The following is a 12,528-nucleotide window of genomic DNA, read 5'->3' as shown; positions in this document are numbered from 1 at the left end:
GTGAAATAGATAATGCTTATTTGTTCAAAGAAGTTTAACATCATCAAATTTAATGACCATATTTCTACTGAGCTTGAGTAACCCCCGCCCCACCCCCCACCATGGAATACTCTACTTAGTTAGCCCATGAAAAGCGTGGCACCCCTGGTATTGACATTGGCCCAAAACCCACTGCCTCCACATTTGGAAATTCGGTCCCTATGGAAAAAAAATTTCTTTTAAGTGTGTGTGTGTTGGGGGGTGCTGGCCAGGACAAGCTGGCTGGCTCCCCGACTAGGGCCTGGAGTCCGGGACCATTGGAAAAAGTCTGGATGAGGAATGATTCTGGAGCTTGGCTCAGTGTGGGTTTTGCAGCAGCCAGTGGAAACTTCCAGGAATGCTGCTCTGGGCCAGCCGGGGGCTGTTTCCGCTGCCACTTTTATGAGTCGCAGACCCACTCCATGGCTGGCCGGCCAGTAGAGGGGAATGTGATCGTCTCTTTCAGCTCAGGTCTCCCTCTCAAGGTGCCAGTTCATATTCCACAGGCAGCAGCATTTCAGGCTCTGTCCTGTGCCCCGGGGCTCAGAGCCCCTGCAGCCCAGCCAGCTTGTTTAGAAGGGGCCAGCCACCAGGAGGAGCAGCCTCCATGAGGCTGATATCCATGCAGGACGCTGCGAGAATTTATAGCAGCCTTAGAGGGGAAACTCCCTCCCCAAATGTTTCAGTGTTTTATTAAATATGTGAAAGGAAAGTTTTCTTTCTACTGGACCAAGGCCCAGAGCCTCCATGGAGCCTTAGGGAAGGTGGCAAAACCTCTTGGGAACGCCCACAAATGGGTAAAATTAAGAGAAAGTCTTATTTCTTAATCTGAACCCTTTCTAATGCCTGTAGGCTACACGGCAAGGAACCAAGCCTGCTTCATTCCCGGTGGACTCGCCCAGGGCCTGCGTGGGGCTGGACACTCCTGCCCCCCTGCCAACGCTTTGTCCAGAGGCAGAGGAGGGGGGCAGGTCGGCAGACCAGCCCTCATGCCGGGTGTGCAGGAGGCCAGAGGGCCAGTCTCCGCCCCCCCAGGGGCCAACAGGACGAGCATCGTCACCGTGGCCAGCGTGGGCCAGGCTGACACATGCTGGGCACCATGCTGTCACCTCACAGTCTCTGGGACTGCTGTGAGCTTGGCATTATCGTTCCTCTTATAGCAGAGAAAATGGACTCAGAAACAGGGCATTAGGGCCTCAGCCCCAAACAGCACATTCCTGCAGCAGTCCCCAGTGGACTTGGACAGGCAGTGGCCCTCCTGGGCTCAGGGTTCTCATCTCCAAGCCTTGGGAAGCCCCTCCAGCTGTAAAGATAAAAGGCCTGGGCAGGACCCAGTCCCTTCATTTGTGGGTGCAGTTTTCTCATCTTTGGAATGGAGCTGGTTGATGGTCTCTGGTTGGTTGGTCTCTGAAAGGACAGAGCCTGGCCCAGATGAGCCAGTGCTTCTTCTCTGTAACTCTAGTCTAAATGTCACACCATGAGGGCCTACTGTCCCTCACTGTGTCCTTCTGCTGCCCACAAACATCAGAGAACTACCTTCCCGAACCAGCAGGAGCAGACATGAAGACCCAAGGACAGGGCACCAAGCAGGAGCCTGGGTTGGAAAAGATGGTGTTTGTTGCAGGGCAGGGTGAGGGCAGCCCAGGAATCCCTCCACCCTGAGCCTGACCATTTATTTTGCAGACAGTCTCCATCTTGGAGCAGCGGCTGACACTGACAGAAGACAAGCTGAAGCAGTGTCTGGAGAACCAGCAGCTAATCATGCAGAGAACAACACCGTGATCAGGGGAACGAGAATCAAGAGCTCGGTCAATTTGGGGGGTGGCAGGTCGGGGATTTGTACTGGACACTTGGGTAAATAAATAAGATTCAGCCCTGGGAACCGTATCCATCCCAGAGCCCCAGGGGTTGTGCACCTGTGCTCCCCACCCAACTGTCTGCACCCAGAGACTCTCCACCTGGTGATGGGAGGCCTCCATAGGCCAGGCCCACATATGCACAAATGATATACCTAGTTTATTATGAAGGAGCCACTTCACATTAATGTTTGTTACCTTGGAGTCTTAAGGAGCCCTGAGATGGAGCTCTTCTCTGGAGGCGGGAGCCCTAAGCCACCCTGCTTTTCACTCATCCCTTACTGACCTTTCTGCCATGTGACTGGCTTTGTCCTGTATCCCAGAGTAGAGGCGGACCACTTGTTGGTTGGATGAACCAATAGTTTCCTTTAAATCTGACAAAAGGCCCAAAGTGGGCCCGTCTGTCCGATTTATCCAGGAACAAGCCCTCTGGAGGGGATGGTGGCTTTGTAATAGCCTTGATTTCTGTCCCACATGTTTATTGGGGCCTGGTGGCTTTTTCCTCTGCATCCATGAGGGCAAAGGAACCTGAACATTAAAATGAACTTGAAGGAGCTTGTCACTGGAATGGCTTGTTCTGAGTGAGACCTAATCAGTCCCTCCGTCCCCAGGGTCCATAAAGGGAGAACAAAATGACATCTGGGGAGGGCCCCTGCCAGCATCACCTCCAGAGTCCTGCATACCCTGCTTGCCTCCGTTCGGGGTCTTCACGAACAATGACAGCCAGAGTCCCTCTGGCTGGCCCGGCTGGCTGCTTCAGCTGGGACCTGGAGGCTTCAGGCACCTGCTTGTCCCCTTGCTCGTGAGGGTTCCGTAGGATGCTTCCCTGCATCCATGCAGGAAAACCAGGCAAGTGTTCCTCATATGTCTGGGTGTCATCCATATCTCTGTATTCAGCCTTTTGGGGCCCAGCCAGCCAGGGAGGTATTTACCCTCCAACACACCTGCCCTGCCCTGGGGCCTAGGGGAGTAGGTAGTGTTAGACTCCCAGGAACTTAGTACCAGGCGGCTAATGAGGTTCCCAGTCTCTGCAGGTTCCAGGTGGGAGCAGGGGCTGAATGCCTAAGAGCTGAGGCTGACAAGAGGCAGCCTGTGTTGAGTCCTGGTGAACGACGAGCCTGGGGGAGCTACTCTGCCACCTGGGTGGGGAGAGAGGTTGTCTGGAGTCAAGCCTCGGGCTCTGCCTTTGGTTGAGCTGTGTGACCTCAACACGGTGATGTAACCTCTCTGAGCCTCAGGTTCTTGTGTCAGGTAGCAGTGGTGACCACCCCACCAGGTAGGCACTCAACAGAGGCCCATGGCTCCCTGGCCCACCTGTCCCTCTAGGAGGATGGAGCTTGCTGTAGATGGGCAAGAGGCTGACGACTCGGGATGTTTCAGAGCCCCCAGGGACCTGCTGCAGTCCTCCACTGGCCTTGCTAGTACGTAGAAGAAACCCAGAAGTCTTGCTGGTCTAAACTGTCAGGTAAGTTCCTCAGCTGCCTCGGGAGGTCACGGTCCCCAGTCTCCGAAGACTTTTTTTTTTTTTTTAAGGAGATGTGGTTTGTTTATTTAACATTTATTTGGCTGTGCCCAGTCTTAGCTGAAGCATGTGGGATCTTTCACTGCGGCATTCATACTTTTAGTTGTATCATGTGGGGATCTAGTTCCCCAACTAGGGATCGAACTGGGCCTCCTACACTGGGATCATGGAGTCTTGGTCACTGGACCACCAGGGAAGTTGCCCTGGAGGCCTTTAGGCCTTAAGTCCAAGTGGCGCCAAGTCAGCTTGCTCAGGGGGGACACAGCTTGTGGGGCCAGGCTCATCCGTCCCTCCCAGGCTGGCTGCCCTGCCCCTGACGAGACATCAGCTGCCTTGTCGGTGGAGCAGGAGCTCCCAGGTGTTGGGGCTATGGCGATTCAAGTAGCCAGTCCAGGTGAGGTCCTCTCCAGAGACCCAAGGTGCCCCTTGCTGGGGACAACAGGACAGGAGCCAGGGTCTCCAAGGCATTGTGTGCCAGTTCTGCTCACAGACCAGGCAAGGGTTGCCACCCATCATGTCTTCAGTTTATAGCAGGATCGAGTTTTTAATCTTGCTCTGAAATCTCCCTTCCTCAGTGAGAAAAAAATGGGTTTGAGAGTCTGTTAAGGATTTGGGAAATGGCTTGGGAGGCTGTGGTGTGGTGTTTTCCCCACCATTATCAGATGTAAACAGTCTTGAGAGGGTTGCTTACCCCCCACACCCACCCCAACAGCACACAGCCTGTCTGGTGGCACAGTATCGGTGTGACCTGGGCCTCCCCAGATGGAGGGGGACAGAGCTGTGCCCACAGGCTGTCTGGGAGGGCTTTGCACGAGGGGTTGGACCAGGGCCTCCTGAGGGGTTTCCTGCCACACTCACCTGCTTTGATGGAGTCACCAGCCAGGCCTGGCACAGGGGAGAAGGATGGTTCTTGAAGAGCTGTCTTTGAAACATCACAGAGACCTGCTGCCTCCAAGCCTGGGGGGTCAGTGTGAGTGACCAGGCTGAGGCAGAGTTCGGGGGCTCAACTAGGCAATGCTGGCTGGGCTGGTGGCTGACGGGTCTGGCTATGGGGGGTTCTTAAAAGCGGTTGGCGGCAAGGAATGTGAGGTGACTTGGCCCGGTTGGGGGCCCCATGACGGCCTTTCTTGTGGTCTCCCCAAATGACACTCCCTGCTAGCCCACTCCAGCAGCTCCCCTGTGGCTGTGGCTCTTATCAGTTCCCAGTCATGCTGCCAAGCTCAGAAGCAGTCCTCTCGAAATGTAAATGCCTCAGCTTAGCTGTCATCTCTCCTAATTTTGGATTTTGGTAACTGAGATTCCAGAAAACCAAACTGCAGGGTGGTTGTTTTTGGCTAGGAAGATGTTTTTAGGCCAGGGGGCTTCTGTAAGGAAGTACGTCCTCGTGGCAGATCCCAGCCCCACACCCCCATCCCTTCATGCTCTAATTTTCCTACCATGCGGAATGAAAGAAGTGTCTCTGACTTAAGTTGCAGCCCCCTGCCTATCCTTTGCCAGATTCCGGGAATGGATCTGTACTTCCTGCCAGAGAAGGAGAGAGGCAGGTCAGGTAGGCGCCAAACCAAGCCAGAAAGCAGCAGCAGAGTCCAATCCCTGCCTGTGGCACGCCCTCCACCCTTCTCTCCCTAGGCACCACTCCCAGGAGCCCAGACAGGCTAAGTGTCGATGGGACTCGCAGACCTGTGTCCCTCCAGAGACTTGTGCATGAGCCAGCCTGTCCTGGAGACTCTGCCACCCTCACATCCAACAGCATCCTTGTCCCTGGTCTCCTGATCTTCACAGGGGAGTGCTGCACGAGAGCAGGCAGGAGAGAGGGTGGGGCAGGGCAGTCAAGGGCTCCTGACCCACCACCAGAGTCCGCTCTGCCCCGCTGCTAGCTCTGTGACCTTAGACAGGTTCAGAGACGATTTGTGACCTAGTTCCTGATGCATCGGGCACGGAAGGTGCCCAGAGTGAGTGTGCTCAGTGTGTGGCTGGAGGGGGACTTATGGCGGATCGGACCCCTTCCCCAGAACTTGGCTTGTGTCCAGGAGAATGCAGTCTGATGGTCCCAGAGTCGTGCCGGCTCTGAATTTCTCCGTGGCCAGAGTTCTGGTCTCTTGACCCCATGACTGCTGCCATGGGCACCCCTGGTGGTGGTGAGGGAGCTGGTCTGGCAGATACCCCCCACCCCCACTGGAGAAGGCAGGCCCTCCAAGGCCGCCACTAGGGCCAGTGCAGGCTTGGGGGTGGGTATTTGTGATTGCCGGGAATCCCGGAAACCCAGCCCGCTGAGCAGGCGCGAGGGTGGTGAGTCACAGTGTCCCAGCTCCTTGTCATTAACCTCATCTTCCTAAATGATCTGCTTAAGATGAGCCCCTGATGGCTCCAGCCTTCATGGGTATGTGGTCATTTAAGGAGCACAGACATCAGCACCAGAGTTTTCTCAAAGCACCCCTTCCACCCCACCCTGCTCCAGGCTGCCAAGGAGGGAACCACGTTGCCAAGCAGCAGTGGCAGACTGAAGGCCCGAGCTCACTTCCTGTGAATGTCACCACCCTGACACCAGGCCTTGTCCCGTTGTTGGGTGGGCTTCAGCCCACCCCAGCTGTCACCCTAGCACCCCAGGCTCACTCTCAGTCACTCTGGGGAAGACTCTAGAGGCCCAGAGCATGGGGCCCTCACATCCAGGTTCAAGGATGAGACTGGAGCCAGGCCAGACAGCCTGGGGCGAAGCCATTAGGAAGCTTTCTGTGCCAGCCCATCCTCCGGCTGGGAGCTGCTGTGTGGAATTACTCTCCCAAGAACCTATTTATAGAGCAAGGCTGAGCGTGGTTTCACTTCAGGTGAGGCCACCTTGAACCCCCTCTGCCTGGGCGTGCTGCTGTGACAGGAACCTCGACCCCTGCCCGCCAGTCTCTCCTACCACCCATGAGAAACCTGCGCACCGCTAGATGAGGGCCCTGGGCAGGAGCAGAGTCCTGTCCTGCAGCTTCCGTTTCTCAGTCCGAAGCTGCTCTTGCAAGCATGAATACTTGCTTCTGAAAGTGGGACTTTGACTCTCTTGGATGCTCAGTGGGCAGAGGCCTGGCCTGTAGGAGCCAGTGGGGTTGTGGGGGCACTCAGCCATGCACGCTGACGTCAACTCCTGGCCTCCGCCCTCCTCCAGCTAGGCACCCGGCCTCAGCTCTGGAGTGGAGACCAACTGCGGAACCGTGGCCGTCCCCAGGCACCTGGGGCCCATGTTCACCCAGTCCATCTTGTTCTCCTGGTCTCAGGCCTGGCTGAGGGCATCGGTGCCCTGCACATGCTCTGCTCAACTGGCCTCTCCTCCAGACCTCTGCCCTGCCCCTGCCTTTCCGCAGCTAGGCTCAGCCCAGTGACGTGCCTTGACCTGGCAGGTCTCTCTGGAACCAGCAGCTCCCCCAGAAACTCCTATGACGCCCCACCCACCTCGCTCTGAGCCCCTCAAACTGACCCCAGCCAGAGTCACCCAAGGACATACCCTCATGCCCAAGGTGGGGCTGGGAGTGCTGATTGTGTTCCCCAGGGCCAGCACCCACCCCCACCCTCAGCTCAGCCCCCAGAATTGTTCTCCATGACAGCTGCTCCTGGATTGGCTCTCCTAGAAGCCTCTGGGACTTGGAGCAGGAGAAGCAACATAATTAGTCTTCCCGGACCCTCCAGGCTGCAGCTCACATGCGCCTGTTAACTAGAAACAGAAAGTGCTTCCTGTCATGGAGGCCTGGGTTGGCCCGAGTCTGGGCTGCTGCAGTGGGACTTCTTGGCCCCAACTGTGAAGTTAACCTTTGCTCCCAGGGTGGTGGCCTTGGTTCTGAGGTTGGGTCCAGCTCGCCCTCAGTTGGGGTGTGCTTAGGAATAGGGCCGTTTGTGAGGTTTCCACAAGGGTGCCCATGCCCTTTGAAACATATCCCAAAGTCTCCTTTTTTCCCACAGTTCTAATATTTTCTTAATGAAGTATAGTTGATTTATAATGTTAATTTCTGCTGTATAGCAAAGTGATTCAGTTATATATATTCTTTGTTTCCATTGTGCTTTAATCAAGGGATATTGAATACAGTTCTGTGTGCTACAATAAGACCTTGTTGTTTATCCATTCTATATAGAAAAGCTTATATCTGCTAACCCCAGCCTCCCACTTCAGTTCTCCCCCAGCCCTTTCCCCCTTGGCAACCACCGCTTGGTTCTGTTTGATAGATCGGTTCATTTGTGTCATATTGTAGATTCCACAGAGAAGTGACGTCATATGGTATTTGTCTTTCTCTGACTTACTTCACATAGTATGATAATCTCTAGTTACATCCATGTAGCTGCACACAGCATCATTTCGTTCTTTTTTCTCTAGTATTTATTTATTTGGCTGCACCGGGTCTTCCTTGTGGCATGCAGGGTCTTCTAGTTGCAGCATGCAGGATCTAGTTCCCCAGCCAGGGATCGAACCCAGGCCCCCTGCATGGGGAACACAGAGTGTTAGCTGCTGGACCACCAAGGAAGTCCCTTATTCTTTTGTATGGCTGAGTAGTGGCCCCCTGTGCGTGTATCTACCCATTGCTTCCACGTCCTGGCTATTGTGAATAGTGCTGCTATTAACACAGGTGGTGGTGGTGTTTGTTTAGTTGCTGCTGCTGCTGCTAAGTCACTTCAGTCGTGTCCGATTCTGTGTGACCCCATAGACGGAAGCCCACCAGGCTCCCCCATCCCTGGGATTCTCCAGGCAAGAACACCGGAGTGGGTTGCCATTTCCTTCTCCAATGTGTGAAAGTGAAAAGTGAAAGTGAAGTCGCTCAGTCATGTCTGACCCTTAGCGACCCCACGGACTACAGCCCACCAGGCTCCTCCATCCATGGGATTTTCCAGGCAAGAGTGCTGGAGTGGCTTGCCATTGCCTTGCTGAGTCATGTCCAACTCTGTGCAATCCCATGGACTGTAGCCGCCAGGCTCCTCTGTCCATGGAATTCTCCAGGCAGGAATACTGGAGCGGGTTGCCATTTCCTTCTCCAGGGGATCTTCCTGAAGCAGGGATCGAACCTGGATTTCCTGCATTACAGGTGGATTCTGTACCACTGAGCCACCTGGGAAGCCCAGACATAGGTTTTCATGTATCTTTTTGAATTACAGTTTTTTCTGGATATAGGCCCAGAGAGGGATTGCTGGATCATATGGTAATTCTTAGTTTTCTGAGGAACCTCCATACTGTTCCATAATGGCTACACATTCCCACCAACAGTGTAGGCGGATTTCCTGTCTCACACCCTCTCCAGCATTTACTGTTTGCAGACTTTTTGATGATGGCCATTCTGACTGCGGTGAGGTGATATCTCATTGTGGTTTTGATTTGCGTTTCTCTAATAATCAGCGATATTGAACATCTTTTCATGTGTCTGTTGGCCATCTATATTTCTTCCAAGGATCTTCTGTTGGGTTAACTGCCTCTGGTTTAGGGGAACCTCAGCTCTGGAGGCCCCTCTTGAGGGGCCTGGGCTTAGACTGAGGCAGATTAGGTGGGAGTCTGCCCAGCACTTGGAGCATGCCCCCCTGAGCAGCCAGACCTGCTGAGATGAGGCTTGCTCCTTTCCTGCCTGGTCTGCTTCTGCCATTGGCCCATTCCATCTGTTCTCAGCATAGCAGCCAGAATCAGCCAAGCCATAAGATTAATAAATAATAAAAAGAAAACTTGTAAGCTAGCTCATGCCAGGCCTGCTGAACCCCTTCCAGCAGTTTCCTAGCCTCCTTTAAATACAGGCCGCAATGCTCACCGCAGCCAGGAGGCCCTACTCAAGCTTGCCTGTTGCCCGACCCTCATCTCCTACCATTCTCCAGCCACCGCTTAGGCCGCTCCAGCCACACCAGCCTCCTTAGTGTTCCTTGGACACACCAGGAACATTCTGGCCCCAGGGCCTTTGCACCTGCTCTTCTACTGCCAGGAGTGCTCTGACTTCACCTCTGCCTTGGTCTGCCCATCCACAACATGGGGTGAGAACAGCAGAGGCCTGGAGAGGTGTGGAAAGATGTGCTGAGACTATTCACACAAGGCTGTAAGAAGAGGCTTTGTCCCAGCAGGGCTCCAGTACGTGGCCTGGGGAGGTGGCTGTAAGTGGGAGCTAAAGGGCCGGGCCCCCATCATACACTCCTGTGGCCCAGCTAGCTGGCTACAAGACCTACTGCAGGCCCGGCCCTGGTTGGCCCGCTGGAAACCTGGGGTTCAACCAGTGCTCCTGGGAGGGAGACCTACTGTACCCCATGAGGCCCTCCTGTCTGCTCCCTGACCGCCACGGGTCTCTCATTAGACACCCCACTCCACAGGCCAACATGGATCCTACAAAGCCTTTTCCCATGAGGCTGCTAGCCACCAGGCCAATCTGAGTGCCCAGGCATGGCCCCCACTGGACAGGGAGGGCAGGAGGAGCAGCCAACCCACATGTCATGCCTCCTTGCCCACCCCCGAGCCTAGAGGACAGAGCTGACAGGTCAATGGCCTTGCTGCACCCAGGGCTCTCCAGTGGGGTCGGGGTGGCTGGGCTGGATCTGAATGAGCATCTTGCTGCTGGCCGGCTGTGGCGGGGCTTCCTCACGCCCCTGTCGGCCCTGCCACCTACCTGGTTCTATCCTGCTCTTAATGGCTCAGAACCCCAGTCCAGAGGGTCAGGGATTTGGGACTTTTTCTGCCTGAAGGAGAGAAGTAGGCCCTCTAAGGGGTCTTCCCTGCCGCTGCCACCCTTCCCCCTCCACCCCTGCAGACTGCTGGCCTGGGCCCTCCTGCAGGGGCTGGGAGCCTGGCAGTCACCTTGTGCCGGGAGGGCAGCAGGACTTGTGAGGACAGTCTTCCCTCCTCTGGCCTCCGCTCTCCCTCCCTGTCCTCCTCCCCCAAACACATGGTTCCAATCCCCTCTCAGGCCCCTCTCCCCCTCCCCAGCCCCTTCCCATTTCCTCTCAGAGGCCCTCACTTGCATGTGGAACTCATTAGAAGACCCTCAGGGCTGGTAACACAACTCTTGGGGAGGGGGCCTTGTCCACAGCCCCCATGCTGAGAGGAGCAGCCTTCCTGCGCAGCCTTGAGCTGGAAACCACAGGAGCTGCGCTGGTTGGGGGAAGTGTGGCCAGGCATCCGGCTCAGCTCTGTCCAGTGCCCATTTAATCATCCTGGCCTCCCCAGGAGCCGGGATGACTTCCGGTCCCACTGCGGCATTGGACCTGCTGGTGAAAAGCAGACCTTTTAGATGGAAAGGCTGTGCACCTCCCGGGGCCAGCCAAGTCTACAGCAGCACCCCAGATCCGAGGGTTCCAGTTCCTCCACTGTGGGTGCTCCGTGTCCCAATAGAGTTCATGGCCTGAAGAATCCAGCCACTCACCAGCCTGAGTTCTTGGCCTGACCTAGTGGTTCTGGGGAAGGTTTTTATTTTGTGGTGTTTTAATTTGGCTGCCCCCAAATTTTGTCGGGGTCTTTGTTGCGGCATGCGGGATCATTCATTGTGGCATACAAACTCAGTTGTGGCATGTGGGATCATCCTTGACCAGGCATTGAACCCAGGCACCTTGCATTGGGAGTGTAGTCTTAGCCACTGGACTGCCAAGGAAGTCCCACTGGGGAGGTTTTGACAGGGGGCTCCAGCTCTGGCCAAACTGCCCTCAATGCGTCACCCCTACAAGCCCCAGTCTCAGAGCCACCGCTCTGGCTCAGGCCAGAGGGCTGTGCCGCCATCAGGGCAGTGCTGGCTTCTAGCTGGAGACTGCATAAGCCACGGCGAGGGGCAAGGACGTAAGCAGGGGCCCGTAAGCAGATCTGGCCCTGGGTCCTCCCCGTGACCACCTCCAAGGGCCCCACTAGGAGCCCTGAGACTCCACTGGTCCCTCCTCTCTTCCCAGGCGACCCTAGTCTTTGCAGGGATGGAGTGCCCCATATTTTGGGGGCACATGCCCTTGTGGTAGGAATAGGGCTTGGTGAGGCCACATCAAGAACAGGAGTTCCCCAGACTGTTTCCTAGTGCAAGCACCCATGCCTGCCTACCTGTGAACACAGGACATTCAGCACCAGGCAGCCACCAGACAGCTGAGCCTATGTGGAAATATGTGCTGGCCATGAAACTTGCTATGGGGCTGAGAGCACTGAGGCCTCAACCCAGCAACCTCATGTCAGGGCCCAGGTCATTTCAGCAGCCTCATCGTGGTCACGTGACAGTGATCGCCATCACTGTCACTGCCAGGGCCTCATGGGAGGGATTCCTGAAAAACAGGGTGTGTGGGCCAATGAGGAGCGGACCAGACAGGCCCAGGCTAGCAGCAGGCAGATACTAATGAGGCAGTTGGGCCTGGCAGCTACAGAGCAACCTACCAGGCACCACCCCTTAGCCCACCAGAAGCACCCATCCCAGGCCCCTGGCATATCCGCCCGCCAGGTGCCCTGGGAATTCCCAACCACCTCCACCCTCCCAGCCTGAAAGGTTGGATTGACTTTACTGTCAGGAGCCTTCCACTGCCAACTCAAAAAACCACAGCTGGTTTGGGCAAGACAGAGGGCACCACCCCAGACTCCATCACTGCTCCTTGCCTTTGCTCTGGCTGGAAATGCCTGCCAGAGGCACCCGTCGACCACCTCCCCCCACAACCCCACCCCTTGCCCCAACAAACCATTGGAGCTCCAGGCCCTTCCTTGCAGAGGTGGCCTCAGAAAGGATCAGAGGTGTCAAGCGGGAGGCCAAGGGTGACAGGGTGGCTGCTTCACCCCCAGAGCCCTGGCTTCCATCCTTGAGCCCCAGGTGGGCTCATGTGGTGCTGTCCACAACCCTGAAGTGTCCTAGAACTGAAGGGGGAGATCAGCCCATGGCAGAGGTTCTGGGGAGGGGTGTTTGAGAGGAGAGGGCTCGCCTTCACCCACAACCTTGGGGCAGGGGACCTGCTGAGCCCTTTTCTTCTCCTCCACCTTCCTCCATGCTGCAAGGAAATTGGAGCTGGCTGCTGCTTTCTTGCGGAGAAGGCAATGGCAAGCCACTCCAGTACTCTTGCCTAGAAAATCGCATGGACAGGGGAGCCTGGTGGGCTGCAGTCCATGGGGTCGCTACTAGTCGGACATGACTGAGCGACTTCACTTTCGCTTTTCACTTTCACACATTGGAGAAGGAAATGGCAACCCACTCC

The 12,528-nt window shown here is 55.8% G+C and overlaps 1 protein-coding gene and 1 long non-coding RNA gene across 7 annotated transcripts in view; one reads left to right on the top strand and one right to left on the bottom strand.

Annotated features, from left to right (window-relative positions):
- Positions 1-2,442, top strand: part of POC1A (POC1 centriolar protein A) — a 98,993-nt gene extending 96,551 nt beyond the window's left edge. For all 6 annotated transcript variants that reach the window (XM_055413960.2, XM_055413957.2, XM_088831944.1 and 3 more), the window contains one exon: positions 1,702-2,442. In XM_055413960.2, the coding sequence (XP_055269935.1) occupies positions 1,702-1,800 (99 nt within the window). In that variant the 3' untranslated portion in view covers positions 1,801-2,442. The remainder of the gene's footprint in view (positions 1-1,701) is intronic.
- A 4,850-nt stretch (positions 2,443-7,292) lies between these two features.
- Positions 7,293-11,729, bottom strand: LOC129547899 (uncharacterized). The gene is made up of 3 exons (XR_008684161.2): positions 11,402-11,729; positions 10,341-10,590; positions 7,293-7,845 (listed from the first exon to the last, which is right to left on the bottom strand). It is a non-coding gene; the product is annotated as an uncharacterized LOC129547899 (long non-coding RNA).
- Positions 11,730-12,528: the final 799 nt, after the last annotated feature.

This window comes from Moschus berezovskii, chromosome 24 (assembly GCF_049115385.1).
Source record: "Moschus berezovskii isolate FMDL1 chromosome 24, NW_MosBer_1.0, whole genome shotgun sequence".
NCBI classification, from domain to species: Eukaryota; Metazoa; Chordata; class Mammalia; order Artiodactyla; family Moschidae; genus Moschus; species Moschus berezovskii.
Note: the sequence above shows the minus strand (reverse complement) of the source record. Positions and strands in the feature narration are given on the sequence as shown.